This window comes from Eschrichtius robustus, chromosome 2 (assembly GCF_028021215.1).
Source record: "Eschrichtius robustus isolate mEscRob2 chromosome 2, mEscRob2.pri, whole genome shotgun sequence".
NCBI classification, from domain to species: Eukaryota; Metazoa; Chordata; class Mammalia; order Artiodactyla; family Eschrichtiidae; genus Eschrichtius; species Eschrichtius robustus.
Genome location: NC_090825.1, coordinates 7,501,701 through 7,528,246, shown reverse-complemented (window position 1 = coordinate 7,528,246; position 26,546 = coordinate 7,501,701). Strand labels below are relative to the sequence as shown.

The 26,546-nt window shown below is 41.0% G+C and overlaps 1 protein-coding gene across 1 annotated transcript in view; it reads left to right on the top strand.

Annotated features, from left to right (window-relative positions):
* SEMA5A (semaphorin 5A) overlaps positions 1–26,546 on the top strand; it is a 492,176-nt gene that overhangs the window by 451,361 nt on the left and 14,269 nt on the right. The window contains exons 17-19 of the mRNA XM_068531877.1: positions 20,069–20,294; positions 21,533–21,751; positions 25,241–25,411. Of these exons, the coding sequence (XP_068387978.1) occupies positions 20,069–20,294; positions 21,533–21,751; positions 25,241–25,411 (616 nt within the window). The remainder of the gene's footprint in view (positions 1–20,068; positions 20,295–21,532; positions 21,752–25,240; positions 25,412–26,546) is intronic.

The window sequence follows — 26,546 nt, the reverse complement described above, 5'->3', positions numbered from 1 at the left end:
TTTTGATATTAGATTATACTTGGCAGTGACCTTCCAAGACCTTATCAGACCCCCATAGGCAAGGCTTGAGTACATATGACTATTACAGAGCACCCAATTAGAAAAGAAAATCTGAATTTAATATTTTAAAGTTGCACAGATTCCAATATTGGAGCTCTCCTTTGTAAATAAGGAATTAAATGTAACGGCCCTGAGCCCTTTGCAGACCATCATCCTGCATGCTAGTCAAATGCTGCATTATTTCCCTTGGTGCACTTCATGCTCACAGTCAACGTTGAGTCGAGCTCTATTCCCTCGACAAGTGAGTCTTGAGCAACCATGAGTATGAGCCATGGCCTGGGATGTAGGCTGCGTGGAATATGAATCTGGGTAAGTTGCTATTCTTGACCTCAAGGAGCTCTCAGCCTGGGACGAGAAATACTAACAACCCCATAACATCAACTCCTGGTAGACAGTGCCATATTGAAGATAAGCTACCGGTGTCCAGAGGATGCAAGGAGTCAAGCTTGCAATTTTCAGCCCCCTGTACACGGGATGGGTTTCCCTGGACAAGCCCCACCTCACTATTTTAGGAGAAGTCAGTTGGATGTTTTAGGGGTGACTGAGAGTTAGGAAGACGAGTGCTCAATGGGACTTCGAATACAAATGGTGTCCCCATTAGTTTGCTCCAACAGGAAGGGCTGGCACTAGAATTGGCTGAGGCCCTGGCGTTTCCCCGAGGGTGCACGTTGGGGGGGCCTTGCCTCTGGTACCCCCCATGTATCCACTGAGGAGCTCCCACCGTTTACCCTGCAGAATAGAGATCTGCCTAAGCATCTCCAGTGCATTTGTTATGTTTTCCATGCACTGCGGATCTCATTGAAGCAAACGGGTCCTTTAGCCTGCACAGCCAGTAAACTGGAAATGTAAATACTTCTGGTCCATTGGGGTTGATTTTATATTTTGTAAACCCCAATTCCTGGGGCTGTTAAGGAGGTATCATTCCATGTGTGTGCCTTCGTGAGGATTTGGCAGCCTTTTGCTTGGGTGCATATATCTTAAATGACCTTCTCAGGGCCTCTCCCTCTCTCTCTTGTCTTGTTTGTCATCCTTGGTGCTCATACATCATGTTATTCTTAGAAGTGACCCAGGGGTCACCGCATAATGAAAGGAATCTGGCCAAAGGAAATCCAATTCCATCCTGATACAAATTGTCAATTTTTAAAATTCTGACTCTTCACTTCTTTTACTGGGATCTTGGCAAAAAAATATATAATCAGTAGAAATTGTAACTTTTTTCCCAGTACTCATTGTTCCTTGTTCTTTAGCAGAACTTACAATTTCCCTTTTGTTGCTTTTAGATTAATATTTGTGTAGGGGAGGCCTCTGAGTAGTTGTGGCTATGAGTTTACTACACATTTATCGGGTTTTGCCTCATTTGTTTGTTCTAATTAACTTTCAGCATATGTACTCAAGTTAAAAAAGATAAGGCTCTAGTGTTATAAAAGACATGTCTGGGAATTCCGTGGCGGTCCAGTGGTTAAGACTACACTTCCACTGCAGGCAGCACGGGTTCGATCCCTGGTCAGGGAACTAAGATCCCGCATGCTGCGAAGTGCAGCCAAAAAAAAAAAAAAAGGGTTACAATCTGACACTTTGCAGACATTCTATTTATGTCTCAGTGGAAGACAGAACTTTGCTTGGCACAGTTTTAAGTTGTCAATCATGTCCTTGTAACTGGACCAGGGTGAAATCTTTGGTGAGCCTGAATTTCGAGAAAGCTGGGTGATGCTTTTTCTGTGGTCCTCTCCCCTAGAGAGGGGAGATTCCCCAGGGGGTTGGGGATACTTTGCAGAGAACACTGTGAGATTCCAAGCCGCCAGCTGCAGGCGCCCTGTCTCTGTGGCTCAGCCCTGCATCCTCAGCACCTTCTCGGTAGCTGGCACAAACTAGTTGCTCAATGAATTGTGTGAAAGGCTCTGGCAAAATTCAAATGAAGGGAGAACTGTCACAAATCTAAACCAGGAGCAGAGATCAAGCATTCTCTCCAGAGGTCCCCAAACAATCATCATATTTGCAAGAAGAGTCAGGTTTTCATCATTTTAAGTTGTATTTGTATCTCTCTCCCTCACTTAAACATTTGTGTCCCTTTTCTCGTGGCCACCCCTTTGAGTAGGGGAAAGGCATTAAAAATCAGAGCTAGTGGTGCCAGCTCATAGAGATGGCGGCAAGGATTCTGAGCAGTAGACAGAAAGGGGCAATTTGTTTAAAGGTGAGAGAACCCTGTAGCAAGTTCTCCCAAGATAAGATATCCAGTGGTTGAGTTGCTTGGTAAATGATGTTGACCTCGAGGGCTAGAAATGGGTAAGCCCCAGAAGCACTGCTAACCTGTAAGGTGCCTTTGCGTGAAGTAGTACATATTTCCCCTTCTGAGGGTCACAACGGCATAGGCTCAGGTCTTGGCAGGCAGCCAGCATGTTCTTTTGCTCCTTCCTCTGAGGACAGACAGCCCTCTGCCAAAACTCATGGCTTAGGAAAAGATGCAGGCTGAATTTGAGCCCTCACATGCCCCTTTGCCAGGATCTTCTTTTGTGCAGTGTACGTATTGTGCAACCTTAATTCATCAGACTTTATGTATAAATATAAATTTTACATATATAAATATTTACATTGCACTTATATGTTCCTATTCATAGTATGACATTTATAATGATCAAATGGAGAATCTTATAAATAATATATTTTATATTAATAAGATTAAGAAGAAAGAACGTCAGAGTCATTCCAATAGATGCAGAACAAATGTTTGATAAAATTCAATACTCATTCATAACGGATTTTTAAAAAGTCAGCAGACAAAGCATAGATGGGAGCTTTTTTAACCCTACAAAGGCTACCTATTAAAATGATACAGCAAACACCATCACACATAATGGTGAAAGGTTAGAAACTTTTCAATTAAAGTAAAAGAAAAGCCATGGATTCCTGCCAGCACTGCTAATGTTAATATTATCCTGGAGATCATGGCCAATTCAATGCAACAAGGCAAAGAAATCAGAGTTGTCAGGTCAAGGATGGGAATGACTTATCCCAAGGATTCCTGCCACCTCACTTACCTGTGTCTCAAAGATCAGGGGCTACTAGTTAATGGCCAGTCGTTAGCTGTAGGCCAGACGTTATTGTGTATTTGGCAAAGGACACCACGTTGAGCCCCTGTAGGTGGCACTGGGGGCAGGGCTAGTGCTCAGCTGGACGAGCTCCTGGCCCCTACCCCACTTGAACCATGGCCGCTTGATCTTTGTTTGTGTATTGTTTATTGATTGAAAGATTATTCCGTATTTTTAAAGATTTTGTGGACCGTTGAGGAAAAGTTATCAAAAATACAGGAGCTAAGGCTGGTTTTCAGATGCACAGACCCCGCTAGTGCCATATTTGATGGAGGAAGGGCCGGGAGGTCTTCTGCTGTGTGACAAGCAGCAAGTGTCCAGTGCTGAGCTAGAAACAGAACACGAGAACTAGGTAGCAGGTGTCTTCACAAATCACTGGAGACACCCCTGTGCAGGCAGGTCCTTGTGATGCTGCATCCTTCCTCTGTTACTTTCCAGGGCACAATGGTGACATGAAGGAGGGAGTGGTATTTTCAGGTAAATAAAGGAGAATCATATGTTACAGTAAAGGCAGCAGCAGCAAAGGCAGAGAAGCCTGAAGCCACATTATGTATTTGTGGGTCTTTAAGACAGTGCCACATGGCTCAGATACAGGCCACAGGATGGGAGGGGTTGAGCCAGGGCAGTGGATCTAATTTTCTGAGTCTGGAAAGCTGAGCACCTTGGGCTTTATCCTGCTGGTAACATGGAGTCACGGAAATGCAGTTAACACTAATTAGCCAGCGTTTATCGAGGCTGCCGCCTCCACCATTCAAACTGTCTTACGCTAGAGCCTCCTCATATACGACCTTGACTATAATTTTGTGAAATTATGTATATATATATATTTCATATATAACTGCATATTCTATATGTTAATACAAATTTAGGCTTCTAGCTGCTGGTGTCATTCCTGCCTGCCCGTATAAACTCTTGTTTGAAAAGAACCGCACATCTCACTCCCCTGACCGTAATGTTCTGTCTGAATATGGGCTAGGACCTTTCATGGTATAATAAAGCCAAATAACCTCTAACACTGAGGAGTGATCTAAAAGAAGAAAACGAAACTTTTTTCTGTCACAACATAAGAGAAAACTTAGATGTCTATAGTGACCCTAACGTACCGCTTATTTTTCTTATTCAATATACTTATATTCGTAGGAAAATTCAGCAATTTAGAGATACTTCAGTCATATTTTGGAAGGACAGGCATTTTTATTCAGCCACCTCATGGTTTTTTCTTTGCCTAAATGAATATAAATTGAAGCAGAAAGCAGTCAGTAGTCTTGCTTAAATTTTACAATATTTCCTAGAAGAGAAAAAATGAATTTTAAAGTCATTCACAGTACAGAATCCTAAATATTTTAACTGGGACATTTTCTATAGTCCTGAAAGATAACTTTAAATAAGAAACATCCCTGTTTTATTAAAGAAGTAACATTCTAGAACAAGAGACTTGTAACCACAGTTATTGGTTTAGATAATCTTCATATAGGAACTTCCACATAAGTGACCTCCATTATAAGTTTTTCTATTTTCATACATATATATATATATATACACGCACACACACACGTACAAGTGTGTTTATATAGTGACAATTGAGGGAAAGTTTTGTATGGCTAAAATCTAAGGAATGTACAACTTACGTCAGGATAAATAAATATCTTTGACAAATATATGGATTTGATGGAATTTTACCCGCTTAATAATTTAATCACCATATTGTATATTAGGAATTTATACATGTTCAAATTATATTTAAGTAGATGAAAATCCATAATGTAGATCAGTCTTTAAAAGTTGATTTGGACAATTATTTTTTATAGCAAACTTCTAGGTAAACTGTTTTGCATCATAGCCACATGTTAAGTATATTAAAGGCCAGAATTGTTTAACTTATAAGTTTGAACTTAACATCTTGACTATCCTAATTCTACCGCAGCCCTCGTCGACGGGAAAGCAGCCACAGCAATGCTGGCAGCCAGGGTCGGGCCAGGTTTAGGAAGCAGGTGTGTACAAAGGTTTTGCTGTCCAGCCTTGTGGCACAGACTCCCAAGCCGTCACAAGTTCTGGCTGTTCTCTTTGCGACGTGCTCCAATCAGCTTAATGATCCATTGTCCAGAATATCACATAGATGGAGGGAGAAAGAAGACCACGAGAAGCGGGGGCATAAGACAGCAGAGCTGTGACCGAAAACTCAGGTTACAGAAAAAAAAAATTCAAGCAAATGTGAGAAATGTGTTTAGGCTCTGGAAAACAGCAACAGCAACAAACCGAATGCATTAATAGTATTGTCAGTAATAAATAAATTTAATTATAACCCCAAGACACCAATAAACCGTTAAATTAAGTTCTGGGAGAGAAGTTTATAAATCTTAGAAATAAATCCATCCAGAGCGGTCTTAGACAAATGATTGTGTTATGATGTTGTTACTTCATTTAGACAGATTATTCATTCTTGTGATAGTTTATTTGAGAAACATCATTCACTTTTGTGATAGTCTATTTGAAAACGATATTAGGAAAGTCGTTATATATTTATATTACCGCATGGAGATTGTACTCTACCAAGAGAGAGCAACGCCTTTATCCTCAGGTTGAAACGAGTCTCCTTTGCTGGGAGATTGGTGGTGTCTTGTGAATGTAGCTCCCAGCTTTGAGAGGAAAGCCAGTAGAGTAATGATGATCTGGAGACACCACCCAGGCCTTGGAATGACCCTTGGCCATCAGTTGTGACCACAGTCGTGAGCAGATTACTGTCGCACTTTCCTCTTTTCATCAGGCCTGCTGCTGGGACCCTGTGCATACATTCTGAACATTTATAAAATTGGGGCATAACGAATTTTAACTTTATTAAGAAAAAATACGGACACATACCCAGCTCTTTTGACAACTTATATTTTAACCTGTCGGTTTTTTATTTTCTGTAGTCAAAACTTGAAACTTTTCTTAAAGTGGATAAGATTGCACTGGATAAGATTGTTTTGTATTAGCAGTGACACTGTACTATGAAGGCATGGATAATTTAGCCAGAATTGGTTGCTCAAGGCAGCTAAGCTGTTTGGCTGGGGAGTAATACACCCCTCAGTATAAAACTGGTCGGTCTGTCAGACACAGAACCCCAGGCCCAGTGGCCCATGGCACTGGCCACAGTGTCAATTACTGTGTCCTCATGTGATTTAAGATCAAGTCCCCCCTGCATCTTAATTCCCATAACACATAGTTGGTGTGGGACTTAATGGCACTTTCACGTGTCTACCTTGAACTTCCCCTGTTCATTTTCACCACTAACATCTAAGATCCCCTGAGGATGTAGCTTAGCATCTTGCACGAGGTATAGATGCTCCAAGATGATTACTGGAATAAGGATTAATGGATGAGCGGATGGGTGGATGGATGGATGGATGGATGGATGGATAACATGATACTTCTATTTTCATGACAGTGTTGTTCATTGAAAACGTCATTTGTACAATATTACTTTGACTTTTAATTTCAAAAGTATAATTGTTTAAATTTAGATACTTAGGACATTACCCATAATTTCTGGCAGGAAAGATTCATAAGGTAATAGAAACCTAGTTAATCTGAATTATAAGAAGAAAGTCATTTACACAACTTTATTTGAGGAACATAATTTCCCAAGGTAAATTGGCCAAAAGAAGACCAAAAAAAAAGGGTTCCTTGTGCTTTAAATTCTAAGCAAAGATGTTGATAAAACATACATGTTTTTCATTTCCCAGATCCATTAAATGATGGGATCCCAGCTTAGGGAGCCAAAAGAATACCCAAGAGTTCTGAACATTTCCATACTGGTGAAAGGAAATGACAGAAGAACTTTGACCTTAGCAGTGAGTGTTCCAAATGCGTCATTCATGGTGTAGGAATTTTAGATTAAATAAATGCTCCTACTACTATCTTTTAGGACATGAAATCTTAACTAATTATTTAAGGAATGTGAACTGATAAAAAGTCAGCTTCATGTAAACTCAGTTAAGAACAAATTTCAAAGATAATTTTCTACTGGATGATCACATTACCAAGGGAGTGAAATGATGTACGTGGAAACTTGGATGCAAGTTAAGTTTAAACTTTTTTTGCCAGTTAGGTAAATCCATTCCCTTGTGTGTAACCTTGCTGGGATCATTAGGGGTTTTTGTGACCATCCGCATTTTCTTGGACAGAGGATGATTTCTCAAGATTGCTAGTGACCAACTTTGCAGAACCCCTAATGTTTTCACGTTCTGCATCCCATCTTCATTTCCAGGCTTCTGTGCAGACCAAAGATGCCCCATATGCCAGGATCCCTGCTAATCACTGTGAACACCTTATCTTGTTAACACTCCCCGATAATTATGATGTGTTTCTTTTTATTTTATTTATTTATTTATTTATTTATTTATTTATTTATTTATCTATTTATTTTTATTTATTTTTGGCTGCGTTGGGTCTTCGTTGCTGCACGCGGGCTTTCTCTAGCTGCGGCGAGCAGGGGCTACTCTTCGTTGCGGCGCGCGGGCTTCTCATTGCGGTGGCTTCTCTTGCTGCGGAGCACGGGCTCTAGGCACATGGGCTTCAGTAGTTGTGGTACGTGGGCTCAGTAGTTGTGGCTCATGGGCTCTAGAGCACAGGCTCAGTGGATGTGGCACACGGGCTTAGTTGCTCCGCGGCATGCGGGATCTTCTCGGACCAGGCCTCGAGCCCGTGTCCCCTGCATTGGCAGGCGGATTCCTAACCACTGAGCCACCAGGGAGGTCCCAGTGATGTTTCTTTATGTGCGCATTTTTCAGATGAGAAAACTGAGGCCCTAGGTTAAGGGTAAGACCTGGTGGCCTCTCCTGGTTATCACATAAGGCAATGAACTTGGAAATGAGCAAAGAGTTTCACAATAAGAACGGATTAGCCCACTTATAAATAAACTCAGACTGGAAGTCATTGGAGGAGGAAGACAAATGAAGTGCCAGCTCCCTGTACATCATGTACTTTCTGGAAAGCCACCCACCAACAGACTTGAAGGAGAGGGATACACACACACACACACACACACGATCATTTTCTAGATGGCTTTCCTGATTAGAACATGGAGTCAAGTGGGCTAAGGATTTTATGAACGTAGGACTGCATCCTCAGTCTTTTAAATCCTGCTTAGGTTTGGCAGAAGAGGGTTGACTTCCATACAACTTCAGAACTCTGGGGATACACCCCTATTTTCAGTTCTGAATCAATGAAGTTGATGGTAGCATCAGTCCTCCGATGAGAAAACTGCTCTCGCCTTTTGAGAACTCGTTTGATTCCAGGTAACATCCTCTCTGACAGCATTTGCTAAGGTGCCCTCTCTTCCACTCTGGTTCCCTGAGAAGCTCTAAAAACAGGGCTCCAAGGTCAGCTCTGAGCACTCCTGGTTTGACGAAACCCGTTTAACTCTGTTGAACCCAGGGCTTCTCAGTCCCTCCTGACAACAGATGCTTTTGTCTCTGTAGCGCCATGAGCACCCCATAAGGATACACTTTAGGGAAAGCCCTTCCATGGAAGGAACAGACACCATCTTAAATTCTGTTCATGCCCTTAAACAAAAGATATTTACCCAACATTATTTCACTCAAACATAGTGACCTGAAATTCGGGAACTGAGGTCCTTGTTTTCTTCTGGCTGTAGGTAGGAGGATGTCGTCAGTTCCTATTGGCTGCCCTCAGGTCCTAGCCATGTGGTCCCCTCACAATGTGGCAGCCAACATTTTCAAAGCCAGCAGGAGAATCTCTTTTGTCCACTACAAGGAGGTCTTAGATTAGGAGGAACCTCACTATGCCATCATTTTCACAGAACCCACCCACACTCACAGGAAAGGGATTACATAAGATGTGATACCCAGGTGGTGGGGCTCTTGGGGGCATGTGAGAATTCTGCCTACCAGAGTCTGCGAGTGGGTGCTTACTGTCAGATCACCCTTAAGGTCATAGCTGTGCCATAATCAAGGAATCAGGGTGGAGGTGACTAATGACAAATAGACCAGCTGCTCCCAAGGCTCCAGGTAGGACGACTACTCAACCCTCCATGCCTGACGAAAGGCAGAAGAAAACTGATATCTTTAGGAATTTTGCCAATTGAGTAAGCAAATAGAAAAAGACATCACAATTCTGTTTTGGCCTACGTTCCTTTAGCTACACAAGCAGAATAAAGAAAAAATAAAAGCATCCAAATCATCTAAAAGAGGAAAATGGTATTTAATTATTTTGCAGTCAATGGTCAGGTAAAAACAAGTTGTATGTATTTATCAACACCATCTGACTCACATTTATTTTTAATACATTTCTCAAAAGCGCAAAACAAATTATTTTAGAAATTAATTTATAAATAAAATAAATGTTTACTTATCAAACCACAGACTAATAACCAAGTGTTGGTAAAATACCAACGGTTGCCTAGGCTGCTAAGTAACAGCTTTTAATACATTTAATTTTTTTAATTAGGCTTTGCCCAGACCATGAGTATGGTTTTAGCCTGTGTCTTCATGACTGAGTTTTCCATAGCCACTCCATTATTCTAATTTGATTTTGCATCTTCTTGCCAAGAAATTAAGCCACTTTAGCCCACACAAATGTGACTATATGACTATAACCATAACATCCAAATCCTATGATTATAGGGAGTATTTTCTTTCTTTTCTTCAGCCATGTTTTTCTACAGTTGTGTATGTGCGGTGAGGTGGTGAGACACACACACACGATGATTTTCTAGTAAGAAAGCAAGTGACCATTGTTTTTTTGTACTTAAAAGAATCCAGGGCAACTGCCCCCACGTATTAGTGTAAAAGCAATGCCCCACGAGTTGTCCTTTCAAAGCCTCAATCTTAAATAACACAACGTCAGTTTGGTTTGGGTTATTTACTCTTGTTCTTCCGAAATTCCTCATAAGAACCCTTAAAATATGTCCAAATATTCTGAAGCAAGTATGTTACAGTTAAGCATTTTTTTTTCTTTAAAAATGGAGAAATGGAAATAAAGGGTGGACTTGTTTGCTCAAGGTCACCCATTTCAACGGTCAGTTTGAGAAGGACACATTTTTCCCAATGGTAGGCTTTCACTCCTAACTGAAAGTAGTTTCTCCTCTTGTTGCAAGGTATTTGCCAGAAAAAAAGATATCTGAATTCTTGATGTTCGCGCTCAGGGACTAAGAATTTAAGGGCATGATAGTGAGAGAATAAACCAAATAAATGGATCTTCTCATTTGAGATGTAAGTTTATAGAGTGCCCACAAATCACAGCCTCTATAATAAAAAAGATTTCCCACGACAGCACTGATTTTCTTATTCTCTTGGGATTTCTACAGTGTTATAAAAAGGAATGCCTAAAAGTATGTGCAAGGAGGAAAGCCAGCTCCATTTTTCTAGATATACACACGCATATAATCTAACACACACAGGCACACACATCTTTTTCTAATATGAAAGCAGAGGAATATTTTGCTGCTTTTTCTGCACTTAGAAGAGTGCAGGTTGACTGCTTGTTGAAAGTATTGATAAATGCACCCATTTGAAAGCCCTTGAGATGTTCATCTCAATCCTCTCCCCCTTTGGAGCCAGAAGTGCTGCCAGTCACCCAAATGGGGGAAGGAAGTTGCATCAGCCCCAGGCTTTACCCTCAAAAAGCTTGCAGGCTTTGGAGACCCTTAGGCAAGCAAGTGATACAGTAAAGATTTATGAACGTGGCCAAAGAGAGGACTGTAGCTACCCAGAGAAGGCCTGCTGAAATGCAAGCAGTTACTGCAATAGAACAGTGGGATTTTCTACTTAAAAATATTCGCTCTTTTTGTTCCAATATTGCTTTCACATTTTAAAGAGTATTTCTATTTTATTTCATTGGGCCTTTAATGACTAATAATAGTAATGGAAATAAAACAAGAATATTCTTTAAAATCTCTAAATCAACATCCCCTCTTCAAAGTAGCTAGCGTAGACCGTTTGTCATGTAGCCTTTGGATATCAAATCGTTTTACCTTCTATGAACCAGATTCAAGTGCGTGCACTGAAAATTTATTTTGGGTTGGCCAACTAAGTTAAAAGCAAGATTGTGGATTCCAAAATGTGTTTGTTAAGTACTTTGAGATCATCTTGTGTAACCCTTCATTTGGCGTTTGTTGCAGTGTGTTCTGCTATAGGCTGAATGCTTGTGTCCCCCCAAAATCCATGTGTTGAAAACCTAATGCCTAAGGTGATGGTATTAGGAGGTGGAGCCTTCGGAAGGTGATTAGATCATGAGAGTGGAGCCCCCATGAGTGGGATTGGTGTCCTTATAAAAGAGGCCCCAGAGAGTTAGCCAGCCCCTTTCATCATGTGAGGATACAAAGAGACATCTGTGGCCCGGAAGAGGACCCTCACCCAACCACGCTGACACCCTGATCTTGGACTTCTAGCCTCCAGAATGGTGGGAAATAAACTCCTGTTGTTTATAAACCACCCAATCTGTGGTATTTTGTTATAGCAGCCTGAACGGATTAAGACATGTTCAAAAGATTTGCCAAGGATTATACAGTAAGTTAGAAGGTGGCCTTGGGGCTGAGTGCTCCTTCCACCAAGGCATCCTGTGACTCACAAACATCTCCAAACCCCATGGAAGATCATTTTAACTCCTTCATGTTCAAAGACCTGTAGCAGCATGAAAATGCACCGAAGCTAAAGAAACTGATTGTAAGAGGAATAAGATTATAAAAGAATGCAGTTGATGCACATGTATATGTAGGCTAAACAGGCAGTTGCTACACTGGCTGATTGCATGATAGAAAATAACATTTTCTATCATACAATGTGGGATGTGGGATGACAGGTAAAATTGGCTTGATCACGCACATTTTGTATTTATGAAACATTTATCTACAAATACTTAGTAGTTACATTCGGTCTCAAATATTCCAACATGAATGCCATAAAGTAATTGTAATCTTAGTTTGTGTGCAGGTACGTGCAAACACAACTGTTTTGAATATCACTTCTAAATTAGCAAAATAACCACCATTTTTTAGAAAGAGAATTGTTTTTCAGTGACCACATAGTTTTTAATATTTTATTGGGTATGACTGGTATACCATATACTGCACATGTTTAACATTTGATAAATTTTAACAAATATGTATATCCATGCAACCATCAACACAAGAAAATGAATGTGTTCATCAACTCAAAAGTTTCCTTGTTTCCTTTCGTAACCCCTCCCTCATATACCTCCCTGCCCTCCCTAGTCTCAGGTAACCACTCATCTTTTTGATTCTACATAGTTTTCACTTTTCATGATTTTATGTGAATGGAATTATACATTGTCATTCCTTTTTGGGGAGCTTCTTTCACTCAGCACAATTCTTTACAGATTCTTCTATGTTGAATATAACAACAGTTCATTTCTTTTTATTATTGAGTAGTCTCTTATTTGGATATGATTTGCTTAGATATTTACCTGCTGATGGATATACGCATTGTTTCCAGTTTTTGGCTATTGCAAATAAAGCTGTTGTGAACATTCATATACAAGTATTTGTATGGACATATCCTTTCTTTGCTCTTGGGTAAATATCTAGCAGGGAAATGTCTAGGTCATATGGTAAGTGTATGTTTAAGCTTTTAGCAAAGTGTCAAATAGTTCTCAAAGCAATTGTGCCATTTTACATTCCTACTAGCAGGATATGAGAGTTCCTGTTGCTCTGCAAGCTCACCAGCATTTGATATTGTCAGGTTCGAGGTTTCTTTTGTTCTGTTTCATGTTAGCCATTCTAATAAGTGTGTGGTGGTTTCTTGTGGTTTTAATTTACTTTTATTTTTTTTTTTGAATTTTATTTTATTTATTTTTTATACAGCAGGTTCTTTTTAGTTATCCATTTTATACATATTAGTGTATACATGTCAATCCCAATCTCCCAGTTCATCACACCACCACCACCCCACCCCACTTTCCCCCCTTGGTGTCCATACATTTGTTCCCTACATCTGTGTTAATTTACTTTTATTCTTAAAAAAATACAAAACAAAAAACGATGTTGAGTACCTTTACATACGCTTTTTTGCCATCTGTATATCTTCTTTGGTGAAATGTCTCTCCATAACACTTGACAATGCTTACACTGTTTTTTTTCTTTTATTGTTGAGTTTTAAGTTTTTAAATGTATAATGGGCATGAGCCTTTTATCAGATAACTGATTTGCAAATATTCTCTCCCATGTGTGACTAGTCTTTCATTCTCTTAAGAGTGAGTGTCTCTCAAAAGTAGAGGTTTCTGATTTTGATTAACACAACTTATTTTTACCTCTCTTATGACTGATGCTTTTGGCATTGTATCTAGGAAATCTTTGCTTAACCTAAGGTCACAGAAATACTCTCCTAGGTTTTATTCTATACGTTTTATGCTTTTAGATATTGGTCTATGACCCATTTGAGTTTATTATCATGGGTAGAGCAAGTTATTGATCAAAGTTCAGGTTTTCACATATGGGTATCAAATTGTTCCAGCACCATTTGATGAAAAGACTGCTTTTACCGCTAAATTGCCTTTGTACCTTTTTTGAAAAATCAATAAGCCATATGCATGTGGGTCCACTTCTGGGCTTTTCATTCCACTCCTTTGCTCAATCTTTCAATCTTAATGCCACAGCATTTTGATTATTGTACCTTTATAATGAATCTTGAAGTCAGGCTGTGTAAGTCCTCCAACAATGTCCTTTCTTTGCAAAATGCTTTTGCTATTCTATTGATAGATACTTTGTATTTCTATGTGAATTTTAGAATTAGCTTGTCAAATTTTATTTTTTTAAGAGGCCTTCTAGAATTGTGACTAAGATTGCATTGATTCTATAGATCATTTAGAAGATTAAGTTTCCTTTAAGTGTACAAGTCATGCACATATTTTATGAGACTTATTCCTAAGTATTTCATATTTTTGATAGCATTGCAAATGGCATTCTTTTAATTTATGATTCCTCATTGCTAGTACATAGAAACAGACTTAATATTTTATATTGATCTTATATTCTTCAGCTTTAAAAAAAGCATGCAGGCTTTAACCTTTAAGATGTTGCTTGTATGTTTTTAATAAATGTCCTTTGTCAGATTTAGGAAATTTATTTCTATCCTCGTTGATTGAGAGTTTCTATAAGGAGTGGGTTTGGGCATCTTATCAAATGACGTTTCTGTATCTATCGATATGTCCATATGGGTTTACTTTTTAGACTGTTAATAAGGCGAATTACCTTGATCCAATTTTAAATGTTAATGAACCTTGCACCCTTGACGTACTCCCTACATAATTATGAGCTATTGACCTTTTTAAATAGTTTGGAGTTTTGCTTATTAAAATCCTGTTAAGCACTTTTGTGTCTAAGTTAATGGGGAATATTCACATGTAGTTTTCTTTCCTTCTTATGTCTGTGTCTGGTTTTTTATACCAGATTAAAGTCGACCTCATAGAATGTTGTGTATAGTTGATTTTATTTCTTCCTTATATCTTCCATGTTTCTACTTAACAGGTTGTCTTTCTTCTAGCTCCTTGAACATATGCAATACAGTTATAATAACAGTTTTAAATATTCTTAACTTCAAATTCTGTCATCTGTGGCTTTTCTGTGCCAATTTCAATTGACTGATTTTTCTCCTTATTGTAAGTTGTGTTTTTTAGCAGCTTCTTTGCATACCTGGTAATTTTAGATTAGATGTAAGACACTGTGACCTTTTCCTTGTTGTACATTGGACACTTTTGTATTCCCCAAATTATGCAAGAGCTCTCCTTTGGGACAAGATCAAGTTATGTGAAACTAGTTTGATCTTTTTGGTTTTTGGATCTCTTTAGTTGAGATCAGACCAGAGTTTAGTCTGGGGTGATTTTTCCCCACGGTGGAGACAAGACCCTTCCTGGTACCCTAACTGATGTGAGGAGAATTATGAAGCTTTTCAGTCTGGCTCTTCGGAGCAAGCAGTATTCCCGGCCCTATGTGAGTGGCGTGCACTGTTCCCTCTGATCTTTTCAGGTGGGTCTCTCCCCACCCGTGTGTAGTCTCTTCATACACATACGTTCACGGGTTTCTACTCAGCTGAATACCTAACGGGGGAGCTGTGCATAACTGGAGTTTCTTCTTTGTGCGGCCCTCTCCTGCTGAGAACCCCGGCCCCTTTGGCTTCCTTTACCTCCCAGTTCTGTCTCCCCAGTCACTAGTCTGTGCCTGGGTCTCTTCTTCCTCCACCATCATCTGGAAACCTTCTCAAGTTTGTAGGCTGGGTCAGTTGTGGAGCTCACCTCATGGTTCCGAAACTTGGTGGTCTCTGTCCTTCGTTGCCTAATGTCCGATGTCTTACGAACTGTTGTTTTATGTATTGTAAAGTTATTCTTGCTGAAAGAGTTCATCCCATTTCTGTTAGCCCATCTTGGTTGGAAGCAGAAGTCATTCCGTGGCATTATAATTTTGAATGCGCTGTCTCCCTTTTCTTTCTCTGCCTTGCTGGGACCACTAAACTAATTTCCAGGATTTCCTGTCAATCTGGGCTCTGCTTCCGCAAGCTCCTGGGATCACAGATCTACCTCTGTACATATGCTTCAGTACCTTGGCCCTTCGCGAGCACAGCTGCATGACTCTCTTGTTCCTCTGGTGCAGAATGGCTTTCTGTTTCAGAGTGTAACAACTTAGTTACTGAAAGAGAATTTGATAACTACATATGGAAACCATACATATTCCATATGAGAATATATTTAGTTCATATATTCAGCTATTGAGGCAAACACTTTAAAGGTAATTTTCTTATTTTGTGCTAAACACATGGTATCAAAATTTTTCTTGGATTGTTACCATCTATTTTACTTTCAACCTATGGAATATAAGATATTTTAGTTTTCTCAAAGGAAAACTAAACAGCAAAACGGGGCCCTGCTTAACCATCTAATTTTTCCCCAGATTTATGCAGATTCCACCAGAATGGGCTTATTTGTGAATTGATTTATCCATTCACCAAAAAATTATAGTATTGTACTTAGGACTGGTAATATAAAATAAATATGGCAAAGTTCTTGCTCTTCACAAATTTACAGTCTGTTTGTGGAGGCAGACTTATAAATACACAATTAAATGTCAGTGAAATACACGCTTTGATTCTGTGAAACAGGACTGAGATGACGGTGGCCTGAATTAGAAAAGAGACAGTTAAGATGGGGAGGAGAGAAGGAGCCTAAGAGGCCGTATCTATAGGACTTGGCCTAGAGGTGAGGGAGAACAGGCAGGTGCCTCCCAGGTTTCCAGATTAAACTTTTAAATGGATGGTTGTATCACTGTTGACTGGGACAGATAAAACATAGGCAACGTGTTAGGAGAACTGTTTCAAATTGATGTAGTAACCATGTTTATTTTTTCCTTTGTAGTTCTTGACCTTTTTCTTTTCTTTTTTGTCCTTGCATCGGCTGCTGTCTTTATTTTTATTTTTTTCTAGCTTTATTGAGATATAATTGACATATAACATTGTGTGTTTAAGGTGCACAATGTGTTGATTTGATACATTTATAAATTGCAAAATGATTATCACCATAGCATTAGCTACCACCTCCATCCTGTCACAAAGTTATCATTTCTTTACTGTGGTGAGAACATTTAAGATCTACTTTCTTAGAAATTTTCAAGTATATGATACAGTATTATTAGCTATAATCACCATGCTGTAAATTAGATCCCCAAACTTGATAATCTTATAACTGAAAGTTTGTACCCTTTGACCCACATTTCCCCGTTTTCTCCAACCCCTGGTAACTTCCACTCTACTCTGTGTTTCTCTGAGTTTGGCATTTTTAGATTCCACATATAAGTTGGATCATACAGAATTTGTCTTTCTCTGTCTGACTTATTTCACTTAGCATAATGCCCTCAAGCTCCAACCAAGTTATTGTAAATGGCAGGATTTCCTTCTTTCTCGTGACTGAATAATATTCCGCTGTGTGTGTGTGTCTGTCTGTCTGTCTGTCTCACATGCTCTTTATCCATTAATTCGTCACTAGACACTTACGTTGTTTCCATATCTTCGTTATTGTGAGTAATGCTGTAATGAACATGGAAGTGTAGATACCTCTTTGAGATCCTGATTTTAATTCCTTTGGATATATAGCAGCAGTGGGATTGATTTATTAACCATTCTTATCTAATATTTTCCACCAGAAGATTAAGAATCCTATGTGACAGGTATAATAATTAGCTCCCTGAAATCCCTTGTAAAATAATTTCTCTTTTTAGCATCAAATATAATGCTGTTCAAGTTCCATTCAAATTTGGGTTTGCTTGGATTGTCACCATCTCTCTGTTTTACTTATAGCAGCAGTTCCTCAGTAAATTGGAGCATACAGGCTCAGTTAAGCCATACAAGTACTCACCACTGAATTGAACCACTTTATAATTTTGGTCATTAATATAAAACAGATCAGTGATACCATTTCTCAGTATTTCATAATTTGATATTTTAAATGAATGCATCATAATCAGATCTTAAAAGACAGTTGAAAGGAGAGGTCCTAAGACTCCTGTTGGATTTTGTACAGTGAGGAGCTAATGAAACATAAGAACAGACTTTGTTATCAGAGGTTTAGGTCTAATGGGCCTGAATTGATCTTCTTCACCCTTGAGGTGTACCCTCCTCTGGGACGTGTGACAGCTGCCACCATCCCCCCACCCTTCTGAGCATTTTACCAGTATACAGAGGCCAACCCAGGCTTTAAAATATATTTTGTATTCATCTGTTTCAAAAAAAAAAACTTCATCTCCATAGAAGAGGTGAAATTTCTAGTGCAAGGAAGCTCAGAATTATTGGGAGGACCCTCTGTGTTTGTTTATTGAGACATGGGATCTTACTATTTTGTAGGTGATGTCAAACTTGTTAATGCTAAAAGCAGGGGTCCATAAACAGCATATGTTTTAAGTCCATTTAGGCAAGGAGCCAGCCGCCCCTGGACACTTGCCCAGCCAGGCTGACGCAGAGTGATGAAGGGAATGCATATGGCATTTTCAATCTGGGGCTGGCAGTGTTGCCACACAGTGGGCCTGGAAGGTCCCAGACAAGGCCGATTGCATTCCTATTACATGGTCTCCATTCCAGTGAAAAAGAGCACGCACATGTTCTGTCTAGTATTTCACATGATTGAGTTTATGGCATCCATTGGGGTTATTTTTTCACTTAAAAGGCAGCATCCAAAAGATGCCATAATAAAACGTGCTGTAAACAAAGGAAAATTAAATCATCTGTCTTCCAGTGTGTGTTGGTGTGGGTATGGAGAGCATCAGTGTGGGCCAGGGAAGGGAAGCAAGAGGTGTTAAATCAGGAACGTGGTGATGATTACTCTACATGTTTTCTGTTAGAAGCGTATGAAGTCACAAACATGAAGAACCCTCGAGTATTGTCCCTTGTAAAAAAATTTTAAAAGATAAGCCCTGCGTAAAGAAAACTAGTTAGACTAATTAGAATCATGACAAAATAAATATTTTAACAAGCTTCCAGTTAAAGCTTCTGGTGTGGATACACATGGCTACTTTCTCTCCTACCAGAATTCATTTATACAATATTACTGAGATTTTTTTATTTTCAAAGCATAAACCAGCCAACACGGTTCTTACTGTGTCCAAATACCTGATGGGGGGTGAATTCATGACAAGTTCATAGAAATTAGACAACTACCCTGACAAACCAGGCGAGTCCTTGAGTCAGACTGGGAGGGAACTAGGCACGAGACAGAAACCAGTCAGCTCTCTGCACCAGTCATCTGTGGATAGTGTTCGTCTAGCGATAAGTGCAAACACTGGATTTGGATCTAACCAAAAGTGCAGCATAACTACATTAAGATGATGGCAGATGGGAAGGCTGCATCAGGGTTGGAGACACAGGGAGAGGGGTAAAGGGTAAAAGAATAAAGAGCTAAATCTTTCCCCATAGTGCACAGTTAATGGACAATGCCTGATACTGGAAAATTCTTGTTGTTAGCTCTAAGGGATAAGTATCTAGATAATCAACTGAAAGAGATGGGGGGAGGATAAAACAATTCTCTTTTTCATAATAAATCTTAGAAAGCTATTTAACTCTTCCTTTCTATGTATGTTTAACATTAATAAAATTATTTTAAAAGTATGGCCATAGTTGAATGTATTATATGTTGTGGGTTTTCCCTCTAATGAAACATCTAGTGCTATGTTCAAGGTCAAACCCTGTGCCCCTTAGATTTGGTCATGTTTCTGGAGACATAATGTTTAAAATTCTTGCCAGATTAAGAGACCTAAATTTATACTCCTAAATTCCACTGCCCAAAAATGGCGTGTCCCCCTTGCCAGGGTCCTCCCCACTGTGCTTACAATGGAGGTATCTGGTACTGGGGAAGGGAGGTGAGACTGAAAAATGCCATCAACGTATTAACTAGGGAAATCTTGTGAAAATTTCTTATAGACCAAAAGTTATCATGTATTGTGTTATCAACTGGAAAGCTACCATTCTAACACTTTGAATCTGCGATCCAGAGCTTAAAGTATAAATCTCAGACTGAACATAATGAGGTCCAAAAATCAAATTCTGGTTCCCTCATTTTAACTATAATCTTAAAAAAATAAAAATAAAAGCTAAAGTTAACGTCAAAATATTCAGCATTTTGGGTCACTTATCAAGTGAAAGGAAGATGATTTGGGGGGAATCACCATTTTTATTCACATACAATTACATTTATTATCTCATTCTCATTGTTGATGCAGAAACTGTGCAGATTCCTTTGCAGTTAACGTGAACACCGAACATTCTCTTAAATGCCTAATTTGACCAAAAAATGTGCTTTTAACTTTGCAGAGTAGCTGGTGGGTGTCAGGACCTAAAGTTTTAGAGAGCCCTCTCCTTCACTTAAGGAAGGATGCCCCTGCCTCTATTTCTGCAGTATGATAAGCATACTTCATGTGTTTTCCCCTCCAGGAGTACCAGCCTTGTAATACCAACCCATGCCCTGAGCTGAAGAAGACCACACCCTGGACACCCTGGACGCCTGTCAACATCTCTGACAATGGGGGCCACTATGAGCAGCGATTTCGGTACACGTGCAAGGCCCGCCTGCCTGATCCAAACTTGCTGGAAGTGGGAAGGCAGAGAATTGAGATGCGGTACTGTTCTAGTGATGGAACCAGCAGCTGCTCCACCGACGGTGAGTAAGCGACTCTGTAGGGACTGACTCGCTTCCAGGGACAGGTGTTCTGTCTTATCTCTATGTTCATAGAAGAGCCCAGTTAAACTAAAATTTAACTGGGCTTCCTGTATTTTATTTGCTAAATCTGGCAACCCTGTCTCCAATTCAATCACTTATTCCCTTATTTCAGAGCAGGCTGTGAACTTACTTCTTATGACATCAAAGTAAAAACAGAGAAAATGAATGACATTGTTTCTTTAACTTTATTCTCTTATCTGAACATATATTTTTTAATCCTTCCATTCTCAGATACATATAAAACCAACGCTAATATTCATTTTAAATGATATAAACTAAGGAAAATTTTGACACACATTTATAAAAGACTTCTTATATTTCCTCCAAAAGTATATTGTGGGCATGGCTTAAAAAATACTTCATCCTTCTTGTGTCTTAATGGCTTCAAGTTCTAATGGCTAGCCATACGTTTTGGTATTGATATCTTGAGAATACAAAATTGGACTTGTTTGCCTCTGACCACATGAAATGAGGCTAAATTGTGTGTTCTTTATTGATTAACCACAAACTACTCTCTCATCAGAGAAAAAGGTTTCTAATCTATTTTCTCTGAAGAGCATCTGCCTAGGTTTCTGAGCCAGAATTTTTAAGTAGACAACCAAGAAACTTAACAATGGATAGAACTGTTCACACATCTGCCTTCTCACATTTCCCCAGACCTTCATGGCATACTTTGAGAGTTTTTTGTTAAAACTTGTGTCACACTGCCTACCTTTGAGAAAATGACTGAATATTTTTTCATATTTTAAGTCAGTAGGCATTTCCATCAAAATGAACATGAATTGCACAAGGACAATTTGTTGTAGAATTCCCAGTGGAAGTGAGAAAGGTGTATTTTCTTTGTAAGAAATTTCTCAGAACAATAAGTGACCTATTACCCAAAAAACCCTCTTACTTGTATAAGGACTTTGCTACATTGACAAATTGAGTTCTTAGTTGCACCCCTGTTAATAGCAACTGCAGAGAAAGAAGCTTGAGTTATAGGAGATTATCATGCAAACTGCAATTTTATTTTTATTTAGTTTTGTGCTTCTGAGGTGTGTAAAAAGTGTTCCACTGATATCTGAGAGTATAGTTGCAGAAGCAAAGCAGACAGTGCTACAGAATGAAAGTTAGTTTGGACTCCGGTTACTCTAAGAGTTCCTAACAGAATCGTGCTTTGGCCATTTCCCTTGCAGGCCTTTCTGGTGATTTCCTGCGTGCTGGGAGATACTCTGCCCACACCGTCAACGGGGCCTGGTCAGCCTGGACCTCGTGGTCACAGTGCAGCCGAGACTGCAGCAAGGGCATTCGCAACCGGAAGCGTGTTTGCAACAACCCGGAGCCCAAGTTTGGGGGCATGCCTTGCCTGGGCCCCTCCCTGGAATACCAGGAATGCAACATCTTGCCCTGCCCAGGTGAGTGGATCGAGTAATCTGGAAAAGACCGAAACATCAAGGGCCTTGGAAGACTTTCTCACTCAGCTTCCGTGGCTTTATGTTTGAGACATAATTTGTGGTAGATAAATAGATAGATATAAATATAGATGTAGATGTAGATATAAGTGTAGACATAGATATCGATGTAGATATAGATGTAGATATATAACAGTTATAAATATAGATATGGATACAGATGTAGATGAAGATACAGATATAGATAGATATAGATATAATCTTCCAACTGCATTGGTATAAAGACAGATATCTCCTACGCTGGATTATGTTCATCTATTTCTTCTGCTTTAAAAGAAACTGAAGCATTCTCAGGAGCCCCTCTGAGGGATCGTGGCCCCAAGCACTGCACCTCTTGAGAGGTGGGCTGGGCTGCCACGGTCCAGAGAGAGGTGTCCTGTCTTTAAACTGGAGGCTGGTCCCTCCCAGACTCTGATGTGCCCAGCGCCCCCCGGAACTGACCTCACTCCATACCCCAGAGTCCTCACCAGAGTGACAGTTATCAGGGGTGGCCCCGCAGGGCCCTGCCAAGCCTGTCCCTGGTGCCCTCGGCCGACAGGGGTCTACATCCTCCTGAGGTCAGTCCTCTGAACACGCAGCATCGTCTCCTGGAGACCCACAGGAGCTGTGCTGTCTGGGTCTTCCTCCTGGTCCCCGGCTTTTCATTCCGCGGGATTCCCACACAAGCGCAGGGTTAATAAAATGACCCTAAGGAGCCCCCTCGCCCCCCGCTCAGGGCGTTGTCTGCTAATACAGCCCCGAAGGCTCCTCTGTCGCCTTTGATGCTCTAACCATCTGTGCCTTCCTCTTGCCCCGGCTCTGAGTGCAGCTCTGTCACCTTGATCGCTTCCCCCTGACCTTCCCACAGTCAGAGGATCTTTAATTTAACCCGATGCCTCACGGCCATCCTGAGTGCTGGCCTCTGGCTGTGCATCCTGCCTTTTGACTTTGTCAGAGTGGCCACCCATGGAGGGCAGGACCATCTCACTCACAGCAGTGCCCTCAGCTCCCAGCATGGGCCTGGCACACACTCGAAATAGCTCTCAGTGATGGTTATTGAATGATGAGAAAATAAGCAGTTGCTTACTTGATCTTCCTTTCTTTATTCATTCAGTTTTTCAGCAGACATTTTTGGATCGCCCGCTGTGCACTATTCACTGAGTGAAGAAAGACACAGTGACCTGGTCCAGGTCAGAAAGGAACTTAAGAGTTTAGTGAGGAAGCATCCTGTGAATAATGTCAACCCAGTATGGTTGGGTTGATGACAAGATGCAGTGGCTACGTCAGCTGGGGACCCATGGATCTGGAATCATGGCAGCCCTACTGAGCAGGCTGCCCCTGGGCTGGGTCTTGAGGGACAGATGGGGTTTGTCCATATAGACAAGCAGGGGTGGGGCATGAGGGGTCATTCCAAATACTGTGTACCTTGGTTTTAAAGGCACAGACCGCTGCAAATAGAGCATCTTTTTCAGTTGGTACAAACAACTTTCTGAGTTCCCTAAGCAAGGAACTGGCTTGTAGCAGTACTTAGTGAGCATCTATTAGATGGATGGATAGATGGATAGATGGATGGATGGATGGATGGATGGATGGATGGATGGATGAATCAACATGTACATTGAACTGAAAATACAGTTCCCAGCTTTGTAGCTGGGTCACTCAGTAACGTCCCTGCTCCTCCAGCTGCCCCACTCCTCCTCGGCTGTCTCTGTTTCTCCAGCCTCAGGAGATGCTTCCCTCCAAACTACCCAGCTTTCCTGGCCAAGCGATGCCGAGGGGCTGGGAAAGGTCACAGAGACATGTCTTTCCCACAGCCCCAGCCTGGAGAGTGGAAGGGCTCCTCCCCGGGGGGCTGAGAGCGGACCCCTGGGGCAACATGATTAGATGAGGATCCATCCTGTAAAGTGGGGGAGGGAAAACCACATGGGAAAGTCAGGATCCCTCCATCCACTCCGCCTTCCCAGGCTCCAGACGCAGGTCCATGCTGCCGTCGGCTGAATCTACAGACTCTCCAGATGCTCGGTTTCTGCCCTGGCCTTCGGGTGCAAGGCTCAGGCCCACGTCCGAGACATCCCATTAACATGATCTAGTGGCTGTTTTTATTTTCATTGATTTGATGGTCAAGGCAGTATCATGTACGCGTAACCTTAGTGTCTTGAAATAGCTCTGTCCTCATCTTCTTTTTGAAAGCCAAGATTCCATAGAGGGTTGTGAAAATATTCAAAGTGACCCTCCTCACTTTCCACTTGGGAATGCATGAGTTCAGGGGGTTGAGTGGGGCAAATGTCAATTCTCTCTCCCACCTCCTAGAAAATTCCTAACACAGGCCAGGATGCAACTCAACACGGAGGGGTTGGAAGAGCTCGGGGCTTTGGATGCTGAGCAGCCCGGCCAGTTATAGGCTATTTTTACTTCATTTAGGACTCTTTCCTCCCTATGCATTTACTCCTTTTTTGTCCTCTTGGGTCCACAAGAAACAGTTACAAAGGAGTGGTGTATTTTCTTTAAAAACAAGTTTTCTCATTATGATTAAGTTTGAAAATAAATCGAAGACCTGAGAAATATAAAAATACCTCTTAAATTAATCAATGAAAAATTTGATCTCCAATTCTAATGTGGATCAAAACTTGCAGTAAGCTTTGAAAGTTGAGCCCATGTTGAAATGATCCTTTTTCTTCTGTGGTTTGGTCTAACTAGTACTTTCACCGACATAATTTATTCCCAACATTGAGCAATAGCTTGGTCTTTCTCCATCACTCCTTTTTCCCAATTCGTGTTTGATTCAGAACTGATTCCAGACCTTGGCCGACAAAGGACAGCAGATGTTTCTTTGTTCCTAAGTCATATTCCAATTCAATAAGATAATTTATTTCTTCTTTCTTATGAAAACAGTAAGTGCGAGGAAGAAGGAACAGTGAGTGAGAATCTCATGGAGGGGAGACCTTTTGAATCAAAGTGAATTTGGATAGGTGTGTGTTCCGTGGATGACATCAGTTAAGCACCTGCTAAGAACACTCCTTGCCTCTCTGTCCATGAAATCTTTGAGTCCACAGTTTGTTCTGTAAACTGCAAGTGACACAAAAGGAGGATAAGACACTGGTTCTGTCCTGGGCGGCTGGCAGAGGTCGCGCTAGCTGGGGCTTCACCTGAACAACCACAGACGGGGTTCATGGTCTTTCCCAGGGACTGGGTTTTGTACTACAGATGCACGTGCACTCCTTGGTCATCCTCGTGCTTGCATTTTACATGCTTAGAACCATTTCCTGAAAGAATAGGAGGAACTGAAGAAGCGTACGGGGGAATGTGAAAAGCCAGGTGGAAGATCCTGGATCCCCTCCTGTGATGGTCAGTGGCGCGCACAGCGCGTTCGCACAGCGCAGACTCTCTCTGTAGCCACATCACGTGGGTCAGATGTGGATTTCAGAAGCGGTGTGACTTTGTGTCCCTTCCCAGTGGATGGCGTGTGGTCTTGCTGGTCCTCCTGGTCAAAGTGCTCAGCGACCTGTGGAGGTGGACATTACATGAGGACCCGCTCGTGCACAAACCCAGCCCCCGCCTATGGAGGCGACATCTGCCTGGGCCTGCACACAGAAGAGGCTCTCTGCAACACGCAGCCCTGCCCCGGTAAGCACCCCGGCCAGGCCCGTGCAGACAGCAGGGCAGACTCACCCTTTTCCTGATATACAAATGGTGAAATGATGAAACCACATCACGATAAGACCAAAAGAGGGGGACACATCAATGCTGCACTATTGCCGGTGAAGTGACCTCATGATACATTGTTCTGCAATGGAATCATTCTCACCACGCTGTAGTTGCAGAACTAGTTACAGAAACCGGTGATAACCAAGCATTCTTAAAATATTTAAGCTGGTAATGGGAGCTGATGTTTTGTTGCTGAGAATCAAGGTGGGGAAGCAGGAGAGCCCTTGTGAAGTGGCTTCACAGGAATCCCCCCAGGACTGTGGGCATGGGGGTTCCAGGCTCCGAGGCCAGCTGGCCCGTGTGCTCAGTGGATGCCCTGCAGGAGCCCACCCATCCAAGAATTAGCTTCATTTTCTGCCATGTAGGGACCACTTGGAATGAAAATGAGACAATCTCTTCTGAGTCTAACTTCGACTTTGAAACACACACACACACACGTTTTTAACTAGCTCCTGCAGACTTTCCTTGAAGGTTCCATGTATATTGAAAAGTGCCTAGAAACCAGATTCTCAGTCATCCCCAAAACTGGCACTTTGCACATTTCTAAGGAAAAATTATACCCTTTACAATGGATCAAAACACAAGTTTGGTTGCCCAATTTAATTTAAAAAGAGGAAAAAACCAAGCTGCATAGAAAAACATTATTTTACATTATTAATATTTCATAAATAATATTGAGAGTTCATTTTTTTAACCTCCTTACATAAAATGAGTATTAACTCTCTCTTTTCACACATCTGTAGGTCTGGGTGAATTTAACACATCTTAGCGAATCTTCCTTTTTGGGGTAAAGTGACTTTAGCTAGTTCATCTTTTGGCCTTGACGACTTGTGTGTGGATCCTATGTGCTTCAGTGATAGTAAACAAGGGATAGAGTGAATTCTACCACGAGTACAGCCTGCCTTTGGCGTACCGACCCTGCAAAGTTGTTTTCACAACTGGAAAGAAAGTATTTGTAGTAGCTTGAACCCCTTTTGCAACCAGGACTTTCTCATTAACACACTGTCATTTCTCTTGCTTGAACACTGAGGCCTGTAGAAATTTTCTGGAGAAG